The sequence below is a fragment of the Phocoena sinus genome, chromosome 3, assembly GCF_008692025.1.
Source record: "Phocoena sinus isolate mPhoSin1 chromosome 3, mPhoSin1.pri, whole genome shotgun sequence".
In the NCBI taxonomy this organism is placed as follows: Eukaryota; Metazoa; Chordata; class Mammalia; order Artiodactyla; family Phocoenidae; genus Phocoena; species Phocoena sinus.
This window is the reverse complement of record NC_045765.1, coordinates 141,590,414-141,613,175: the sequence shown is the minus strand read 5'-3', so window position 1 is coordinate 141,613,175 and position 22,762 is coordinate 141,590,414. Positions and strand designations below refer to the sequence as shown.

General features: G+C 36.1%; 1 protein-coding gene across 5 annotated transcripts in view; it reads right to left on the bottom strand.

Moving 5' to 3' along the window:
* RICTOR (RPTOR independent companion of MTOR complex 2) overlaps positions 1–22,762 on the bottom strand; it is a 128,043-nt gene that overhangs the window by 36,592 nt on the left and 68,689 nt on the right. For all 5 annotated transcript variants that reach the window (XM_032626312.1, XM_032626314.1, XM_032626313.1 and 2 more), the window contains 8 exons: positions 16,930–16,997; positions 13,966–14,033; positions 5,718–5,800; positions 4,556–4,643; positions 3,750–3,840; positions 3,571–3,637; positions 3,354–3,434; positions 1,370–1,470 (listed from right to left, as the gene is read on the bottom strand). In XM_032626312.1, coding sequence (XP_032482203.1) covers positions 1,370–1,470; positions 3,354–3,434; positions 3,571–3,637; positions 3,750–3,840; positions 4,556–4,643; positions 5,718–5,800; positions 13,966–14,033; positions 16,930–16,997 — 647 coding nt within the window. The remainder of the gene's footprint in view (positions 1–1,369; positions 1,471–3,353; positions 3,435–3,570; positions 3,638–3,749; positions 3,841–4,555; positions 4,644–5,717; positions 5,801–13,965; positions 14,034–16,929; positions 16,998–22,762) is intronic.

Genomic DNA, 22,762 nt, shown 5'->3' with positions numbered 1-22,762 from the left:
ATTATTTATTTATTTTGGCTGTGTTGGGTCTTCGTTGCTGTGCACGGGCATTCTCTAGTTGCAGCGAGTGAGGGCTACTGCTCATTACGGTGCACAGGCCTCTTACTGCTGTGGCTTCCCTTAGAGCATGGGCTCTAAGTGCACGGGCTTCAGTAGTTGCAGCATGCGGGCTGAGTAGTTGTGGCTTCTGGGCTCTAGAGAGCAGGCTCAGTAGTCGAAGTGCATGGGCTTAGTTGCTCCGTGGCATGTGGGATCTTCCCGGACCAGGGATCGAACCCGTGTCTCCTGCATTGGCAGGTGGATTCTTAACCACTGTGCCACCAGGAAGTCTCTAGAAATTATTTTAAATTCCCTTTTTGTGGTGCATAAAATACAGTTTTCTAGAATTTGGTAGCAATCAAGTCTCAACTTAAGAAATTCTGGTAAATACAAATCAGATTTAAAATTTAAAAACCTTAGGATGTGTCCAGATTAGCAAGTACTTATCAGTAAACAGCATACCGAGCTAAAAAAATCATTCTTAGATTATTACTGGAATTTTGAAGGTAAATTTGAATTCCTGATGAACACTAAATAACATGGCCATAATCTGACCCAGAGAGTTCAGGTCTACCAGGCTTTGGGAAAGTACATTTTCCCATCAAGAAACTACTAAAATAAAAGTTGAATGCCACCACTACCGATGTTAGCTTAAGAGTCAGAACTGATGGTCCTTAATGCCCTCAGTTTATAATACAACTTCAGTCTGTTAAATAATAGTATTTTCACTGACAGATTTAAAGCTAATAAAAAGAGTATTATTTATTTATAGTGAGGCCCTTATGTGTACTTTTGAATTAATAAAGCTAACTAAACTTTTGAGAAATATATTATAACTTAACAAAAATTCCTAGTTCTGAATAGCTAATGAACTACATTTCAAAACATTACAAAAAAATAATGAAGCCTAAATATATAAATTCCAACTTTCTTTTTCCAACATTTTTAACCACACATACAAAAGAATACACTGTTAGTCTTTGTGCTTTAATTTGAAATAATTCAGACATTGAAAAAGAGACTGAACTGTTGCTCAAAACATAAAACAGTCCAAAAAACTCTCAATCCCAATATTTTTACTGATCTGGTAGAAAGTTTATGTCCTTGTCCAGAAACATGCTAGAAAAGGTTGATTTTACTAAAGTAAAATACTCTGTAGCCTAAAATACAAATTATTTTTAAAAACTGTTAATTTTCCTCTTATCCAAAGGCTTCCCTAAATAATTCCCAGGCATAACCTATATATACTACTTCCTTATAAAGAATATAAGGTCATCTAAGTGGGTATTAAATATATAGGCACAAGCTTTGCTAGAGCTCTGATACTTACAGTCTCTTTTCCTTAGGGATATCAAAGGATGCAGCCATATTCATTAGGGTTGGCAGGCAGTGCAAATGATGGCTATGTGAATGAGGAAGAATTGTGTTTGCCTAAAATGAACCATAATATTTTGAAAAATTGATTATTTTATGTTACAGATTATCCACAGATATAATGCTAAAAGGTTTTACTCATGAATTATTCATTTTCTAATATATACTTATAGCTAACTTTTATCTCATCTACTTTCAACAAGGATGAGCTATCACAAATACAAAGATACAGGCTCATATTATGTTAATAGAACTCTAAATTTCATACATCCTTTATTATAACATTAAATTATAATTTTAAGTGGTACCCAATTAAACTCACTTAAATAATCTAAAAGGACTATATGTCAAAACTTGGATCCAGTGTTATAATGTTATGTTAAAAGTAGCATTTAGGGCTTCCCTGGTGGCGCAGTGGTTGAGAGTCCGCCTGCCGATGCAGGGGACACGGGTTCGTGTCCCGGTCCAGGAAGATCCCACATGCCGCGGAGTGGCTGGGAACGTGAGCCATGGCCGCTGAGCCTGCGCGTCCGGAGCCTGTGCTCCGCAACGGGAGAGGCCACAGCAGGGAGAGGCCCGTGTACCGCAAAAAAAAAAAAAAAAAAAAAAAGTAGCATTTAAAATGCTGGATGCAATATCCTAACTTATGAGTTGACTTCTTAGGTTTAAAAACCACCTTCTCAAAACAGGTTTGTCTCATAGTCCAACAATCTTTAAATAAGAAACTTGTCTTCTGCTTTCCAAATGAAGTCCTACCACCCAATCTGCTTTCTACCAATAAAGATAAATTCATTAAATGTGGAAGCCAGAAGATGTAAGAATAACAAGCAATGAACTAACACTGCTATACTCAAAATGACTAGCTTTTATATTTCAAGGGAATCACAGAATTCTGGTGTATGGGGGAAGGGAATGGATGAAATTTATTAAAGAGATTCCTTCACATAAAGGCAAATAATTCTAGATATTGATATCCTTACAGAAATGATATCTTAATTAAAATAAAAATAATCACACCTGAGATTCTGCAATATTACTTAATTATCTCATAGACAGACTGAAGGAAAACAGAGCAAGTGGCTAAACAATTCACTGATAAACAAGACAGTTATCATTAAACTCTGTTTAATTCTCTTTTGCTCACTCACAAAGCCCAACTGCTATGTAGAAAAAAACCCTGGTGATGGAGGGGACCAAAAACAACGACAAAAACAAAAAATATTCTGCCAATAATAAACCATAACATAATTTTAAAAGATTTGCCATAAGTTTACTTAATGAGTTTAAAGTGGTTCTTTTTATTTAGTGTTTATTAACTAATTGGTGACAGAAATATAAATTTCTAATTTGCAAATAATCAGAGTACCCTCACTGCTTGATCTGCTGGGAGTAGAGAATGATCAGATTACTTTGCTAGCTCCTTGTTTCCAGAAGTTACTGATGTCATAAAATCGTGGCCAAAAAAAAAAATTCCCACCCTCTAAACCTAAACCTACAAGTTTACAGAGAAGTATGTGTTCTAATGAGGCAGTTATATTTAGATTTTTTTCCACAAAGTTTTCTAAAATTCAGGCACTGACTATTATATATCAATTCTATTTAGCTGACTGAAGTAATACCTATAGTTTTGTAATTTCATGCTTTTTAGGTAGGAAGTCATTCTAAGAGAAAGACTTTTAGGACTCAAAATGTCAGCATCAAAAGTGAGTATAAAAAGGCAATATTCAGTTCTCTGTATTTTTTATATTTGTTCCATTTAAAAATCTAGCCTATATATATAAGATACAAAGTATCAAGGGTTCTTTGTAATGCAAAGATAAACATTCAAATAAATGCAAACTTATTTTTTGAGATAATACAAAGTAACATCGTTAAAATAGCCTGTTTCATAAATTAAAACATTAATAGTATGAAACATAATCAGAAGTTGTTAAACTTACCATATGTAAAAGCTCTCCTAAAAGGATGGTAGCTCTAACTGAGATATGGTCATCGCTGTTTGTTATCACCTCAACCAAACCCTTTGAAAATAAGAAGAAAATATCATAGTTGCAAAATATTATATATGAATACAATTATGCATCATATATGTTTGTTGCTCTGAAAGAATTCTGTTAGAGAAAATAAAATAAATAAAATAAGGTTTATAACTCTTACCTCTAAAAGCCCATTACGAATAAATGCTGATAGTATCAGTGCCAAATAATTATCCATGAGGTCTGGCCTGGAAATAAGCACGGCACAGAAAAATTTAAATATTGTTCCATACACTACAAAATTTAACATAAAAATAGTAATTGTAATAAATGTGAACTATTTCTATATCTAAAGTCTACCTGGATCTGGCACGATGAGGAAGAATAGTTTTTGCCTCAGCTGCTACAAAACCATCTGAAAGCCTCCAACTGTCTTGGAATCTACCTGGATCTAAAATAGTTAAATTTAGATAGTTAGAAGAAAATAATATACCAATGAAACACTTCAAATAACCATCAGCTAAGCAGGCTACAAATAATTTTCTTAAACGTTCGTTAAAAAAAAAAAAAAGAGGGCTTCCCTGGTGGCGCAGTGGTTGAGAGTCCGCCTGCCAATGCAGGGGACACAGGTTCGTGCCCCGGTCCGGGAAGATCCCACATGCCGCAGAGCGGCTGGGCCCGTGAGCCATGGCCGCTGAGCCTGAGCGTCTGGAGCCTGTGCTCCGCAACAGGAGAGGCCACAACAGTGAGAGGCCCGCGTAACGCAAAAAAAAAAAAAAAACAGACTCAAGAAGGCATACAGAAAAAAACGATTTATGTAAATGAACACAGATTTAACTTCCTTCACTGAGGGACTCAGAGTCATTTGGGCTAAAATAAAATAAGAATCAAATAATCCACTGTGAGAATCACATAAGGTTTCTTATTAACTCCTCTCTTCCTTTCTTAGTCCATCCTTCTATTAATTTCACTGCTCGTTTCAGAAGCTAGGGTGATGGAGAAGAAATTTATCTGAGATTTTATTTTTATATTGATTTCAGGCCACAAATAGGCAGTAAGAAAATGATATTTAGTTCAGTATTTTTCCTTTGAGGAACTCTGTCTCCATTAGATAATCCATTTAAAAAATTACAATATATGAGTAGTGAATGCACTTCAATACTTACCTACACTGAGCAGTGCTTCTATGAACTCTTCAGTCACAACAGGTAGAGGAAGACGAAATATATCATAAAGCACTTCAAGGAGACCTCGCTGCAAGTACAAATAAATACAGTTCGTTTGTTTTTATGGAATAAATCTTTGTTTGCAATTTTTTAAATGTCCTATTCACAGATTAAAAAATCGATAAAAACAGAACTACTGTATTTTAGAAAACTACCATTATCAGGCCTATATTACAGAAGAGATAACTACTGAATGCTTACTACATATACATGATGTAATCTTGTCAATAAATCTTTTATTATCCCCACTGTACACATGAAGAAATACATTTAAAGGTTAAAAATAATTTGCCCAAGGTCATGGAGCTATAAATAATAAAAAAAGGAGTCAAACCTCGGTCGGCCAGACTCAAAGGACCATGTTCTTTCACCATTTGCTGAGTAAGAAGTCAACTGAATTGGAACCTTTCCATCTATAATTACATCCTTCCATGGTCTAAATGCTTTTATTTTTAGTTCACATTTTAAGCAAGGCACCTCTAGCTAATATTTACTACTAATAATAAGAAACAAAGGGGCAAATTTTGTCCCTTTGAACAAAATTAAAACAAAAACATTAAAGAGGAAAAGGAAGAACCACATGAAGAGTTCATTTTTTTCCTCTAATTTCAATTTGTTTTAGTTGTTTAATACAATTCCTATACACTAATAACTTAGGACTATGTCTAAAAGAAGGATATAAATACCCCAATTTTAATCAGAACCACTACTCATAACATATAAAAACACAAGTTAGAAGGCATAAGTTGCATAAATACTATATTTACTTTTTAAGTATATTTTTCTATATTGCTTGAACCTTTTACAATGAGAATGCCCCTGTGTATTATTTGCACTTTTTATTGAATAAAGCATAATTAATTTCACATTTTTAATCTAATTTTAATACAGCCCTAGTTCCTAACAACAGCAGTGTTTCAAATGATTCATATTATATTCTTAGGGTTCAACTAAGTAGTAAATATTTATTCATGTATTTTTAAAATGCTCTGTGATACAGATTAACAATTCATGAGGAAAAAGCATTACCTGAAATAAATTTTTTCCAATTAATTTCCTCCACTAAAACTCCATGAATGAAATAATCATAACTTTTACCTACCCTTATTTCCATATTTGGAATGCAAAGGACTCCAATTAGAGACTGAATCCCAGAATTTCCAGGCTTACATAAATTAATAATACCTAAAAAAGATAAAGAAAAAAAAATAACTGATTTGAATTTCAAAAAAATTTTCTATAGTAATGTATCCATAATACAAAATGTGACATTTTTCCATGCTAAATTACACTATTACATTATTTGATTATCATAATTGATAGTATATTTCAAACATTCTCTGAATTTGCCAACTAATTAGAGGATATCAATAATTTTATCCTTTAAATTACTTCTTCTATTTGTTTCATACCCAAAAAGTTTTCATGAATCTGACTGCCTATTATTCCCATTTGCTGATGAGTGATTCTCAGGGATATTGGAGAGAATAAGACAATGTCTTGTTTATTTAACACTTTCTCAACCTAAACTGATAAACTTTGCTTGGCATTTGCCTTTTAAAAGTTTAAGTCTAAAACTTAACGAATGCACAGACGAGTATAACCAACAGTCTTCAAATAAACTGAATGGATCAAAATATTAAGTGAGAGAATTTACTCAAACAATTTTAAACATATTAACACCATGTCACAAAAGAAGATATGTATCAGTAAGTAGCCAATAAACACAAAAGTGTTCAATATCATTAGTCACTGGGGAAATGCAAATTACAGTCAAAATAAGATACTGTCACACACCCACTAGAGTGGCTGAAATTAAAAACTGGTAACACCAGATGCTGGCAAGGATGTAGAGCAACTGGAACTCACATACCTACATGATAGGAGTATAAAATAGTGCTTCAGTATTTTGAGAAAAAGTCTTGCAGTTTCTCATACAACTAAACATATATCGGGACTTCCCTGGTGGTGCAGTGGTTAAGAATCCGCCTGCCAATGCAGGGGACAGGGGTTCGAGCTCTGGTATGGGAAGATCCCACATGCTGTGGATCAACTAAGCCCGTGCGCCACAACTACTGAGCCTGTGTTCTAAAGCCCGCAACACAACTACTGAGCTCACGTGCCACAACTACTGAGCCCACGTGCCACAACTACTGAAGCCCACGCACCCTAGAGCCTGCGTCACAACTACTGAAGCCTGAGCACTGCAACTACTAAGTCTGCGTGCTGCAACTAATGAAGCCCATGCACCTAGAGCCTGTGCCCTGCAACAAGAGAAGCCACTGCAATGAGAAGCCCGCGCACTGCAAAGAAGAGTAGCCCCTGCTCGCCACAACTAGAGAAAGCCCGCGTGTAGCAACGAAGACCCAACACAGCCAAAAAACCCCCATATATCCACCCTGTGACTCAGCAATTCTATTTGGTATTTACCCAAAAGGAAACAAAGCTTATATCTGAAAAAAAATTTTACAATGCTGCTCATAGTAGCTCTATTTAGAACAATCAAAACTGGAAACAGGGGCTTTCCTGGTGGCGCAGTTGTTGAGAGTCCGCCTGCCGATGCAGGGGACACGGCTTCGTGCCCCGGTCCGGGAAGATCCCACATGCCACGGAGCAGCTGGGCCCATGAGCCATGCCCGCTGAGCCTGCACGTCCAGAGCCTGTGCTCCGCAATGGGAGAGGCCACAACAGTGAGAGGCCCGTGTACCGCAAAAAAAAAAAAAAAAAAAAAACAAAAAACTGGAAACAGGTCAGGTATTCACTAACAGGAGGAAGGCTAAAAACAGTGATATATTTACCCAGTGGAATACTACTCAGCAATAAAAAGGAACATATTATTGATATATACAACATGAATCAGTAGCATTATGCTGAGTGAAATCAGAATCATTAAGTTGAGTGAAAAAAGCCTACACACAAAAGTATACATATACTATGATTCCACTTAAATGAAGTTTCAGAACAGGCAAAAATGATTTGTGATAAAAAATAAACAGAGCAGTGGTTGCTTCTTACAGGAGTGGGGTCAGGGATTAACTAGGAAGGGACATGAGAGAACTTTCTGCGATGATGGTAATGTTCTACATCCTAAAAAGAGTTTGGATACACAGGTATAAGCATTTGTCAAAACTCATCAAATTGCAGACTCAAGATTTGTGCATTTCACTGTAAGGGGTAAATTTTACTTCAAAGTGCCCCCCCCCAAATAACCTCAGAAACAAACAAAAATAACCAAATAAGAACCCTAAACAAATAGTGAACTTTAGGTAATAATGTGCATGCTGGAGTGTTTAGGAATCAGAACTTAATTTTGCAACTTCTTTAAAATGCATTAGAATAACATGAGGACTGATGAATTCTCAGAGGACTATGCAGATGGGTAGATATGTAATAAAGCAAATAGAGCAAAATCTAAGTGGTAGGAGTATATGGTGTTCACTGTATAATTTTTCTGTATAGTTGAAATTTTTGATAATAAAATGTTAGGGAAAACATTTTTTAAAAGTAAAGGAAAACATTTTTAAAAAGTCATATAGGATTCTGAAGTTCCCTGTTACTTCTACTTAAGCACATGTACTTATATCTATGAATAATATGTATCTTCTCTTTGCACTTAGGTTCAAATTAAAACATAATAGACAGACTTACTTAAAATACCAAAATAGTGTTTCTCAAACTTTGATGTCTGACAGTAAATTGAGAGATTATAGATTAAGATACAATAATCCGCAATCATAGTCTGCACTAATAGGGAAAACAGGCTTCTGCAACTCAAGAAGAAACTGTGTTCTAAAAGTTCATTTTTCAGTCAGTTTTTTGGATTTTGAAATATATGATAGAAATAACATTACAAACATACAAAAGCTCATTTAACCCAAACACAGTATCACAGAATCTAATACTATTTAGGAAATTATTTTTGTGAGAAAATGTTTTCAGAATTCTAACTTGAATAATATTCCAGTTCTTACTTCAATAGAAGGGAAGAACACTCCGACCTTTTAAGTTTCTAATGATGGATCAGTGCATTAAAGGACTCTAGGACAAACTGAAGCACAGCAGAAAAACGTTTAAGAGAAACAAGAGACTGGCAGAGATTAGAGGTACAGTGACTGGAGAGCAGAGTCTACAGTAGGGAGAATGAAAAGACAGTAGCTAGGCTGTACTGGTGGTCAGAGTTGGATAGAATTCATTCTTGGGGGGAAGAAAGAAACTTTAACGGCAAGGAAGATGAAGAATGGTGAAGGACGGTAGCTGTAGCTACAGAAAATAAAGTTATACGTGATTTCTAAGGCAAGGGCACTGACGGTTAACCCTGGCAGGAGGACTGTGTTGGTTTTCTATGTCGAAAGAGTGTGTGGAGGCTAGTAAAGTATAAAAAACGATGTGTGATGGTTGAGCCCTCATAGAATCCTAGGTTGTCCATGAGGATAAGGGGAAAAAGGCAGTCATGAGGTATAGCAAGGTTGGGATTTTTACCAAAATGTGAGAGGCCAGAGGAAGTCCTTGTACATATATTGGCTAGGGCTGGGATAGTCATTTTTATGGAAAAGATGTTAACTGGTTACTTAAGTATACAGAAATGTTCAAGTAAATTTTCCTGTTCTATTTATTGCTATACTCCTTTGTATGCTATCCCTTAAATTATTCTGCAAAGTCAAGAAGGAAAAGGTTGGCTTCCCTTGTGGTGAAGTGGTTAAGAATCCACCTGCCAAAGCAGGGGACACGGGTTCGAGCCCTGGTCTGGGAAGATCTCCCACGCTGCGTAGCAACTAAGCCCATGCACCACAACTACTGAGCCTGCGCTCTACAAGCCACAACTACTGAGCCCACGTGCCACAACTACTGAGGCTTGGGCGCCTAGAGCCCGTGCTCTGCAACAAAAGAAGCCACCACAATGAGAAGCCCGTGCACTACAACAAAGAGTAGCCCCTGCTCGCCACAACTAGAGAAAACCTGCATGCAGCAACGAAGACAATGCAGCCAAAAATTAAATAATAAAATTTTTTTTTAAAAAAGAAGAGGTAATCATTAATACAAAATAACACATTTAGTGCTGGTATTATTTTAAGAAAAATGTTTGCTTTTTATTCCATGGAAAGGTAAAACATGTATAATCCCTCTTTTCAAGAAATATTGGACTACTAGGCAATAGAAATAAAAGAAAAAATATGGTTTTCTCCGGGTATATGCCCAGGAGTGAGATTGCTGGGTCATATGGTAGTTCTATTTTTAGTTTTTTAAGGAACCTCCATACCATTCTCCACAGTGGCTGTACCAATTTACATTCCCACCAACAGTGCAAGAGGGTTCCCTTTCCTCCACACCCTCTCTAGCCTTTATTATTTGTAGACTTTTTTTTTAAATTTTATTTATTTTTTTATTTATTTATTTTTGGCTGCGTTGGGTCTTCATTGCTGCACGCGGGCCTTCTCTGGTTGCGGTGCAAGGGCTTCTCATCGCGGTGGCCTCTCTAGTTGCAGAGCACTGGCTCCAGGTGCGTGGGCTTCAGGAGTCGTGGCTTGCGGGCTCTAGAGCACAGGCTCAGTAGCCGTGGCGCACGGGCTCAGTTGCTCCACGGCATGTGGGATCCTCCTGGACCAGGGCCCGAACCCACGTCCCCTGCACTGGCAGGCGGACTCCTAGCCACTGCGCCACCAGGGAAGCCCTATTTGTAGACTTTTTAATGAGGGCTATTCTGATGGGTGTGAGGTGATACCTCACTGTAGTTCTGATTTGCATTTCTCCAATAATTAGTGATACTGAGCATCTTTTCATGTGCTTTTTGGTCATCTGTATGCCTTCTTTGGAGAAATGTCTATTTAGATCTTTTGCCCATTTTCTGATTGGGTTATCTGGTTTTCTGATACTTAACTGCATGAGCTGTTTATACATTTTGGAGATTAATCCCTTGTCGTTTGCTTCATTTGCAAATATCTTCCCCCATTCTGAGGATTGTCTTTTTGTTTTGTTTATGGTTTCCTTTGCTGTGCACTTTTAAGTTTAATTAGATCGCATTTATTTTTGTTTTTATTTTCATTACTCTAGGAGGTGGATCAAAAAAGATCTTGCTGTGATTTATGTCAAAGAGTGTTCTGCCTATGTTTTCCTCTAAGAGTTTTATAGTGTCCAGCATTACATTTAAGTCTTTAATCCATTTGGAGTTTATTTTTGTGTATGGTGTTAGGGAGTGTTCTAATTTCATTCTTTTACATGTAGCTGTCCAGTTTTCCCAGCACCACTTATTGAAGAGACTGTCTTGTCTCCACTATATAGTCTTGCCTCCTTTGTCATAGATTAATTGACCATAGGTGAGTGGGTTTATTTCTGGGCTTTCTATCCTGTTCCACTGATCTATATTTCTGTTTTTATGCCAGTCCCATACTGTTTTGATAACTGTAGCTTTGTAGTACAGTCTGAAGTCAAGGAGCCTGACTCCTCCAGCTCCATTTTTCTTTCTCAAGATTGCTTTGGCTATTGGGGTCTTTTATGTTTTCATATGGATTTTGTGTTCTAGTTACATGAAAAATGTCATTGGTAATCTGATAGGGATTGCACTGAATCTGTAGATTGCTTTGGGGAGTATAGTTATTTTCACAATATTGATTCTTCCAATCCAAGAACATGGTATATCTTCCCATCTGTTTGTGTCGTCTTTGATTTCTTTCATCAATATCTTACAGTTTTCTGAGTACAGGTCTTTTGCCTCTTTAGGTAGGTTTATTCTTAGGTATTTTATTCTTTATGTTGCGATGGTAAATGGGATTGTTTCCTTAATTTCTCTTTCTGATCTTTCATTGTTAGTGTAAAGGAATGCACCCCAATGCTCACTGCAGCACTATTTCCAATAGTCAGAACATGGAAGCAACCTAAATGTCCAACAACAGAGGAATGGATAAAGAAAACATGGTACATATATACAGTGGAATATTACCGGCAATAAAAAAAGAACAAAGTAATGCCATTTGCAGCAACAGAGATCCAGAGATTATCATACTGAGTGAAGTAAGTCAGACACAGAAAGACAAATATATGATATCGCTTATATGTGGAATCTAGAAAAAAAAGGGGGGTTACAAATGAACTTACAAAAACAGAAGTACAGTCACGGATGTAGGAAACAAACTTACGGTTGCAAGGGGATAAGAGTGGGGGAGGGATAAACCGGGAGATTGGGACTGACATATACACACAACTACATATAAAATACATAACTAATAATAATCTGCCATATAGCACAGGGAATTCTACTCAATACTCTGTAATTGCCTACATGGGAAAAGAATCTAAAAAAAAAAAAGGGCTTCCCTGGTGGCGCAGTGGTTGAGAGTCCGCCTGCCAATGCAGGGGACACGGGTTTGTGCCCCGGTCTAGGAAGATCCCACATGCCGCGGAGCAGCTGGGCCCGTGAGCCATGGCCGCTGAGCCTGTGCGTCCGGAGCCTGTGCTCCGCAACGGGAGAGGCCACAACAGTGAGAGGCCCGTGTACCGCAAAAAAAAAAAAAAAAAAAAAAAAAAAGTGGATATATGTATAGCTGATTCACTTTGCTGTACACCTGAAACTAATGCAATACTGTAAATCAACTATTCTCCAATAAAAATTTTAAAAAAAGAAAAAAAAGGAAAGCAAAAATAAACAAATGGGACCTAATGAAACTTATAAGCTTTTGCACAGCAAAGGAAAACCATAAACAAAATGAAAAGACAACCTATGGAGTGGGAGAAAATATTTGCAAATTAGGCAACCAACAAGGGATTAATTTCTAAAATATACAAACAGCTCATACAATTCATAACAAAAAAACAAGCAACCCAATCAAAAAATGGACAGAAGACCTAAATAGACATTTCTCCCAAGAAGGCATACAGATAGCCAATAGGCACATGAAAAGATGTTCAACATCACTAATTATTAGAGAAATGCAAATCAAAACTACAATGAGGTATCACCCCACACCAGTCAGAATGGCCATCATTAAAAAGTCTACAAATAATAAATGCTGGAGAGGTTGTGGAGAAAGAGGAACCCTCCTACACTGTTTGTGGGAATGTAAATTGGTGCAGCCGTTATGGAAAACAGTATGGAGGTTTTTTGAAAAACTAAAAATAGTTACCACATGATCCTGCAATCCCATGCCTGGGTATATAACCAGAGAAAACTCTAATTTGAAAAGATACATGCAGACTCTCATACAGAGTGAAGTCAGTCAGAAAGAGAAAAACAAACATTGTATATTAATGCATATATGTGGAATCTAGAAAAATGGTATAGATGAACCAGTCTGCAAGGCAGAAACAGAGACCCAGATGTAGAGAACAAACGTACGGATACCAAGGGGGTAAAAGTGGGGCGGGGAGGGGATGAATTGCAAGAGGGACTGACATATATACACTAATATGTATAAAATAGATAACTAATAAGAACCTGCTATATAAAAAAATAAAATAAAATTCAAAAAAAGAAAACATGAAAATAAATAAATTTAAATAAATAAATAAAAGATGTATGCACCCCAATGTTCACTGAAGCACTATTTACAATAGCCAGGACATGGAAGCAATCTAAATGTCCATCAACAGATGAATGGATAAAGATGTGAGATACACACACACACACACACACACACACACACACACAATGAAATATTACTCAGCCATAAAAAAGAATGAAATAATGCCATATGCAGCAACATGATGGACCTAGAGATTATCATCATACTAAGTGAAGTAAGTCAGACAGAAAGACAAATACCATACAATATCACTTATATGTGGAATCTAAAATATGATACAAATGGACTTATTTGTGAAACAGAAACAGACTCACAGACAGGGAAAACAAACTTATGGTTACCAAAGGGGAAAGGGAGTGGGGGAGTGATAAATTAGGAGTTTGGGATTTACAGATACACACTACTATATATAAAATAAACAACAAGGTCCTACTGTATAGTACAGGGAACTATATTCAACATCCTGTAATAAACCATAATGAAAAAGAATGTAATTTGGGATTACTAATGGCCTATCTTGCTTATTTGGTATTTATGACATTCTACATTACATTTTTAGGAACAAACTTTAGTTACATATTCAACTAACACTCTTAAAAATTTTTTTTGGTATAGATCTTATTTAAGTTTATTTTAATGCCCAGGTTATCATTAGCATATTGACTTACAAATGGTCAATTTTAAGACTTGTGTACAAACCCCTCTTGGTTCTAATGATAACATATAAAGAAAGACTAGGTTAACATCTAAAGCAGATGCTACAATAATAATTTAACATTTGAAAAAATAGCCAAGCTTTTCTTATTGGATGTTATAAAGCAGCACAGAGGAACTTACCTGCCCATGACCGGAATGTTGCTATGATTCCCATTTTACTTGCTAGAAACCTTGCTTCTCTGTCTTCTCTGTTGGGTGAGGTGGGGGGAGGGAGGGGGGGGGTCAAAGAAATTAAATGTTAAAATAAAAAGTGAGTTTTTCCTGCCACTGTATCAGAATAAGAGCTATCATTACTTAACATTTAAATATTTACATAGGAAATTCAACAATATATTAAAAGAAAATAAAGATCAGATCTACCTCAAAGCAAATTACCCAATTATGTACTGATCACGCGTCCCCCCATTTAAAATTCACAACATCTTTTAAAACAAATTATAAATTCCGCTTTCCCACTGAGTTCTACTTTTCCTGCTCTTTCTGAAAACTATTCTTAGGTAGCTCATTAACACCTTTAATTGAGCATTAGAGATAACACCAGCCTGCTTAATAAGCATCTCTGTCAAAATACTGCCCCTTAGCAAAGAAAATTACCACATAAACCTCTTACTTTTACCACATGTATTCTCTTTACTTCAAAAATCTTGTCCCAAATTTATTTGAGCATTTCTACCAAGCAAGCTCAACAACTCAGATATTCATCGAGGTATTACTAAATAACTAGATATTATTATTGATCCATTTCTAAGCTCATTCAGGTTGTTGGCAGAATTCACTTCCTTGGTGTTATACAACTGAGGTTTCTGTTTTCTTTCTGTCAGCTGGGGCCTACTACCAGCTACTTTCTTCTTTTATAACTGGTATCCAATCATCTCACTTGTTCCCTTCTACGTAATAGTTTATGACAATTAATTAACCAACAGTATTACTTACATTGTTAAACATATTCCATATATGGTCTACGGCCAGTTTTAATACTTAATAGCAACCTTGTACTCTTTATTTATGCCACCTCAACCATCTCTACCCTGTAAACAGTCCATTTTTTTTTCTGTGCCATCTTTTTTACTTCCCTAATGTTAAAGTTCTTAACAGTTGTGAGAATACAGAAATCCAGAGAACTGGGAAAGAAAAAAACAGAAGGGATAAAGAACAATGACAGAAAATCAAATTAAAGAATGGTAAGCAAGCAGATAGTTTACAAAAGAGAAATGAAAGTTAAAAACATCCCCCACACATACAAACCAACCACACTAAGCTCTGTGGTACTAATCAACATGACACTATAACAGAAACTAAAATGGGGAGGGGGGTTGGTGGAAGAAATGAGAATCAGACAACTGTGTGATTAAGCTTTTGGTGCTCCTTCTCTTAAAAATGTTTGTGACATACTTATACTGATTGCCTGGTAATCCAATCTCTAACCTATTTGATAAATTAGTAGTATTGTAAAAAAAAAAAAAAAAAAAAAAACCACCCATTTCCTTATTCCCTAGCTATAATGTACTCATGCTCCAGAAACTGCCCATACTCCAGAAACTTAAGGAAAGCAAAGTATTGAACCACACAGAAAAGAAAGGATTTTGGTGGAATGTACTCCCCCCTCCTCAACTCTAAAAAATATCCAGGTTTGTCTCTTGCTTATTCTGGTAGGCAGAATTCTAAAAATGCCCCTATCCTCTCAAGATTCTAGGTCTTAATCCCTGGATCCCTGTGAATATGATATCATTGCCATGACTGTGATTATGTTTATGTTATATAGCCCGGCAGACCTTAAGATAGGGAGATCAACTGGTAGGCTTGATCGAACTGGAGAGCTTTCTCTAGCTGGAGGCAGAAGAAAAAGGTCAGAGAGATTCAAAGCACAAAGATTCAAGGAATTACTGCTGTGTTTGAAGATGGAGAGTACCATGTGCCAGGAAAAGAGGGTGGCCATTAGAAGCTGAGAGTAGGCCCCAGTTGACAGTCAGCAAGAAAACAGGAACTTCAGTTGTACAATAGCAAGGAAGTGAATTCTGCCAACAATCTGAGTGAGCCTAGAAATAAATGGCTTCTTCACCAGAACTTCCAGATAAGAACTATGCCAGACCTCTGACCTACTGAACTGTGAACTAATAAACTGATGTTATTTTAAGCTGCTATATTTGTAGTCATTTGTCATGCAGCAATAGAAAATGCATACATTCTTCATCAATAAAGAGCATGCCCAAGTGTGATAGGAGAAGCCAAGAAAGGGGCTTAAGAATCCCAATTCATAACTTAGTTAGCAAGAATAAGGTCTGAGAAGTCTTAAACAGAGAACGACTATTCTAATTTCTTAGCTCAGGTCATGATATGTTAACATGCAATGAGTCCACAGTGACGGAGGTGATTAAAGATATGAAACCACTATTTTTAATTCAGGAGAAAAATGAAAAACAACAAAAATATGCCCATTTCACAATGTTCCCAAACTTAGTGAGGAATTTTTAAAACATACTATCTCTCAAAATAAGTGTGTCTACAATCCAACAATCCTACTATGCTACACCTGATAGCATATTTATTGGAACTGTGTCAGCGGCAAAATCTTCACAGACAAGTTCATTATTTGATCCATAAATCAATTTAAATATAGCTATTCCAGAATACCTAGTGAACATGTTCATTTCTCTCCAGAAAAATTGAAAATTATCCTGCCTCATTTCTAGAAAATAATCTTTATCTCCTCTTACTTCCCTATGAACCTTACTCTCAAAATTCTACACAGTATATTTTTCTGCTTACTCAATTTAGGCCACTCTTCATTCTACTCACAATTAATTCTTTTAGTCTCTCAATGTAATTGCGCTAAAAACATGTACAATAGAAAAATTATTAAAGATCTAGGTTTCTACTCCTACCTATCTTACATTTTTTAAAATAAGAAACTAATTCCAAGTCTTTAAATTTCCCGATGCTTACTTTTAATTTTTTAAACCATAGCTAATTGTGAGAGAACTATAACTCCATGAAATAGGAAATTTACTTAAACTCATTTTTCTCTGGCTCTACGTACAATCAGGCAAATCTAAACGTTTTAACAGTAACACGCATGGTACTTACTTAAGCTGTCCTTCAGCTGTATCTGGACTATGTCTGTAGTGAAAATCAGTATAGGGTGCTAAAATTCGCTAATAAAAAGAAAAGGCAAAAAAAGAAGAAGAAAAAGAGTCCTTATTATAAAATGTATTCTTCCTGTAACAAGCTAAAATTAATTCCACTTCTCTGTATCTCTAACTGGGTACACTGCTTGAGAGACTTATTTCTTCAAACTCATCATCAAGGAATATATTTGAGTGATTTTTTTAAATGTACAAACTGAATTTCTAAACTGACGTTTAACATACATATTAAGCAGTGCACAAATCATGAATGTGAGGTTTGATGGATTTTTCTCAAACTAAGCACGTTCCCTATAATCCTCAAAGCCTCCTTATTTTCCCCTTCATTCTCACCACAGGACTACTATCCTGATTTCTAACACTATGACTTGTTTTGCATATTTTTGAACATTATTTAATTATTTTTACTTTATAAATTATGTTCATTTTGTTACTAGTATAAGGAAATCCAAATTATTTTTGTGTATTGTCCTTGTATATAGCAACCCAGTTAGGCTCACTCATTTTAGAACTTAAACCACTGTATCTCATTTACCAACCCCCCTGGCCCAGCCTTGTGCTGACTGCATTACTGTGGCCTGAATTTTAATTTTAAAATGATTTAAAATACCTAAGACATTACAAATATTGTTTTAGACAATCAGTAGTCTTTTATATTTTGTCATGTGTACGTTTTTTGCCACGCTTCATTCCTTCCTGCATTTCCTCATTTGTCTCGGATCATTTTCCTTTTAAGGATTCACTTTAACCTTCCTCTGAGTCTGTCTCATTTTTTTTTTATTATCTTTATTGGAGTATAATTGCTTTACAATGGTGTGTTAGTTTCTGCTTTATAACAAAGTGAATCAGTTATACATACACATATATTCCCATATCTATTCCCTCTTGCTTGTCCCTCCCTGCCACCCCTCTAGGTGGTCACAAAGCACCGAGTTGATCTCCCTGTGCTATGCGGCTGCTTCCCACTAGCTTTCTATTTTACGTTTGGTAGTGTATATATATCCATGCCACTCTCTCACTTTGTCACAGCTTACCCTTCCCCCTCCCCATATCCTCTAGTCCGTTCTCCAGTAGGTCTGCGTCTTTATTCCTGTCTTACCCCTAGGTTCTTCATGACATTTTTTTTGCTTAAATTCCATATATATGTGTTAGCATATGGGATTTGTCTTTCTCTTTCTGACTTACTTTGCTCTGTATAACAAACTCTAGGTCTATCCAACTCATTACAAATAGCTCAATTTTGTTTCTTTTCATGGCTGAGTAATATTCCATTGTATATATGTGCCACATCTTCTTTATCCATTCATCCAATGATGGACACTTAGGTTGTTTCCATCTCCTGGCTATTGTAAATAGAGCTGCAATGAACATCTTGGTACATGAATCTTTTTGAATTATGGTTTTCTCAGGGTATATGCCCAGCAGTGGGATTCCTGGGTAATATAGTAGTTCTATTTGTAGTTTTTTAAGGAACCTCCATACTGTTCTCTATAGTGGCTGTACAAATTCACATTCCCACCAGCAGCGCAAGAGTGTTCCCTTTTCTCCACACCCTCTCCAGCATTTATTGTTTCTAGATTTTTTGCATTCTGACTGGTGTGAGATGATATCTCATTGTAGTTTTGATTTGCATTTCTCTAATGATTAATGATGTTGAGCATTCTTTCATGTGTTTGTTGGCAGTCTGTATATCTTCTTTGGAGAAATGTCTATTTAGGTCTCCTGCCCATTTTTGGATTGGGTTGTTTGGTTTTTTTGTTACTGAGCTGCATGAGCTGCTTGCAAATTTGGAGATTAATCCTTTGTCAGTTGCTTCATTTGCAAATATTTTCTCCTGTTCTGAGGGTTGTCTTTTGGTATTGTTTATGGTTTCCTTTGCTGTGCAAAAGCTTTTAAGTTTCATTAGGTCCCATTTGTTTATTTTTGGTTTTATTTCCATTTCTCTAGGAGGTGGGTCAAAAAGGATGTTGCTGTGATTTATGTCATAGAGTGTTCTGCCTATGTTTTCCTCTAAGAGTTTGATAGCTTCTAGCCTTACATTTAGGTCTTTAATCCATTTTGAGCTTATTTTTGCATATGGTGTTAGGGAGTGATCTTATCTCATACTTTTACATGTACCTGTCCAGTTTTCCCAGCACCACTTATTGAAAAGGCTGTCCTTTCTCCACTGTACATTCCTGCCTCCCTTTATCAAAGATAAGGTGACCATATGTGCGTGGGTTTATCTCTGGGCTTTCTATCCTGTTCCATTGATCTATATTTCTGTTTTTGTGCCAGTACCATTATGTCTTCATTCCTGTAGCTTTGTAGTATAGTCTGAAGTCAGGGAGCCTGATTCCTCAAGCTCTGTTTTTCGTTCTCAAGATTGCTTTGGCTATTCGGAATCTTTTGTGTTTCCATACAAGCTGTGAAATTTATTTTTCTACTTCTGTGAAAAATGCCAGTGGTAGTTTGATAGGGATTGCATTGAATCTGTAGATTGCTTTGGGTAGTAGAGTCATTTTCACAATGTTGACTCTTCCAATCCAAGAACATGGTATATCTCTACATCTATTTGTATCATCTTTAATTTCTTTCATCAGTGTCTTATAATTTTCTGCATACAGGTCGTTTGTCTCCTTAGGTAGGTTTATTCCTAGATATTTTATTCTTTTTGTTGCAATGGTAAATGGGAGTGTTTTCTTGATTTCACTTTCAGATTTTCATCATTAGTGTATAGGAATGCAAGTGATTCCTGTGCATTAATTTTGTATCCTGCTACTTTACCAAATTCATTGATTAGCTCTAGTAGTTTTCTGGTAGCATCTTTAGGATTCTCTATGTATAGTATCATGTCATCTGCAAACAGTGACAGCTTTACTTCTTCTTTTCCGATTTGGATGCCTTTCATTTCCTTTTCTTCTCTGATTGCTGTGGCTAAAACTTCCAAAACTATGTTGAATAGGAGTGGTGAGAGTGGGCAACCTTGTCTTGTTCCTGTTCTTAGTGGAAATGCTTTCAGTTTTTCACCATTGAGGACGATATTGGCTGTGGGTTTGTCATACACTGCCTTTATTATGTTGAGGAAAGTTCCCTCTATGCCTACTTTCTGCATGGATTTTATCATAAATGGGTGTTGAATTTTGTCGAAAGCTTCCCCTGCATCTACTGAGAAGATCATATGGTTTTTTTCCTTCAATTTGTTAATATGGTGTATCACAGTGATTGACTTGCATATATTGAAGAATCCTTGCATTCCTGGAATAAACCCCACTTGATCGTGGTGTATGATCCTTTTAATGTGCTGTTGGATTCTGTTTGCTAGTATTTTGTTGAGGATCTTTGCATCTATGTTCATCAGTGATATTGGTCTGTAGTTTTCTTTCTTTGTCACATCCTTGTCTGGTTTTCGTATCAGGGTAATGGTGGCCTCGTAGAATGAGATTGGGAGTGTTCCTCCCTCTGCTATATTTTGGAAGATTTTGAGAAGGATAGGTGTTAACTCTTCTTTAAATATTTGATAGAATTCGCCTGGGAAGGCTTCTAGTCCTGGGCTTTTGTTTGTTGGAAAATTTTTAATCACACTTTCAATTTCAGTGCTTGTGATTGGTCTGTTCATATTTTCTATTTCTTCCTGATTCAGTATTGGTACGTTGTGCATTTCTAAGAATTTGTCCATTTCTTCCAGGTTGTCCATTTTATTGGCATAGAGTTGCTTATAGTAATCTCTCATGATCTTTTGTATTTCTGCAGTGTCAGCTGTTACTTCTCCTTTTTCATTTCTAATTCTATTGATTTGACTCTTCTCCCTTTTTTTCTTGATGAGTCTGGCTAATAATCAATTTTGTTTATCTTCTCAAAGAACCAGTTTTTAGTTTTATTGATCTTAGCTATTGTTTCCTTCATTTCTTTTTCATTCATTTCTGATCTGATCTTTACGATTTCTTTCCTTCTGCTAACTTTGGGGTATTTTTGTTCTTCCGTCTCTAATTGCTTAGGTGCAAGGTTAGGTTGTATATTCGGGATGTTTCGGAAGGGAGGATTGTATTGCTATAAACTTCCCTCTTAAAACTGCTTTTGCTGCACCCCATAGGTTTTGGGTTGTCGTGTCTCCATTGCCATTTGTTTCTAAGTATTTTTTAATTTCCTCTTTGATTTCTTCAGTGATCACTTCGTTATTAAGTAGTGTATTATTTAGCCTCCATGTGTTTGTACTTTTTACAGATCTTTTCCTGTAAATGATATCTAGTTTCATAGTGCTGTGGTCAGAAAAGATACTTGATACAATTTCAATTTTCTAAAATTTACCAAGGCTTGATTTGTGACCCAAGATATGATCTATCCTGGAGAATGTTCCATGAGCACTTGAGAAAAATGTGTATTCTGTTGTTTTTGGATGGAATGTCCTATAAATATCAATTAAGTCCATCTAGTTTAACGTATCATTTAAAGCTGTGTTTCCTTATTTATTTTCATTTTGGATGATCATATTTCCATTGGTGAAAGTGGGGTGTTAAAGTCCCCTACTATGAATGTGTTACTGTCGATTTCCCCTTTTATGGCTGTTAGTATTTGCCTTATGTATTGAGGGGATCCTATGTTGAGTGCATAAATATTTACAATTGTTATATCTTCTTCTTGGATCGATCCCTTGATCATTATGTACTCTCCTTCTTTGTCTCTCGTAATACCCTTTATTTTAAAGTCTATTTTGTCTGATATGAGAATTGCTACTCCAGCTTTCTTTTGGTTTCCATTTGCATGGAGTATCTTTTTCCATCCCCTTACTTTCAGTCTGTATGTGTCTCTAGGTCTGAAGTGGGTCTCTTGTAGACAGCATATATATGGGTCTTGTTTTTGTATCCATTCAGCCAGTCTGTGTCTTTTGGTGGGAGCATTTAATCCACTTACATTTAAGGTAATTATCAATATGTATGTTCCTATTCCCATTTTCTTAATTATTTTCGGTTTATTGTAGGTCTTTTCCTTCTCTTGTGTTTCTTGCCTACTAGAGAACATCCTTTAGCATTTGTTGCAAAGCTGGTTTGGTGGTGCTGGACCCTCTCAGCTTTTGCTTGTCTGTAAAGGTTTTAATTTCTCCATCAAATCTGAATGAGATCCTTGCTGGGTAGAGTAATCTTGGTTGCAGGTTCTTCTCCTTCATCACTTTAAATATGTCCTGCCAGTCCCTTCTGGCTTGCAGAGTTTCTGCTGAAAGATCAGCTGTTAATCTTATGGGGATTCCCTTGTGTGTTATTTCTTGTTTTCCCTTGCTGCTTTTCATGTGTTTTCTTTGTATTTAACTTCTAACAGTTTGATTAATATGTGTCTTGGTGTGTTTCTCCTTGGATTTATCCTGTATGGGACTCTGTGCTTCCTGGACTTGATTAACTATTTCCTTTCCCATATTAGGGAAGTTTTCAACTATAATCTCTTCAAATATTTTCTCAGTCCCTTTCTTTTTCTCTTCGTCTTCTGGAGCCCCTATAATTCGAATGTTGGTACGTTTTATGTTGTCCCAGAAGTCTCTGAGACTGTCCTCTGTTCTTTCCATTCTTTTTTCTTTATTCTGCTCTGCAGTAGTTATTTCCACTGTTTTATCTTCCAGGTCACGTACCCGTTCTTCTGCTTCAGTTATTCTGCTATTTTTCCCATCTAGAGTATTTTTAATTTCATTTATTGTGTTGTTCATCGTTGCCTGTTTCATCTTTAGTTCTTCTAGGTCCTTGTTAAATGTTTCTTGCATTTTCTCTATTCTGTTTCCAAGATTTTGGATCATCTTTACTATCATTATT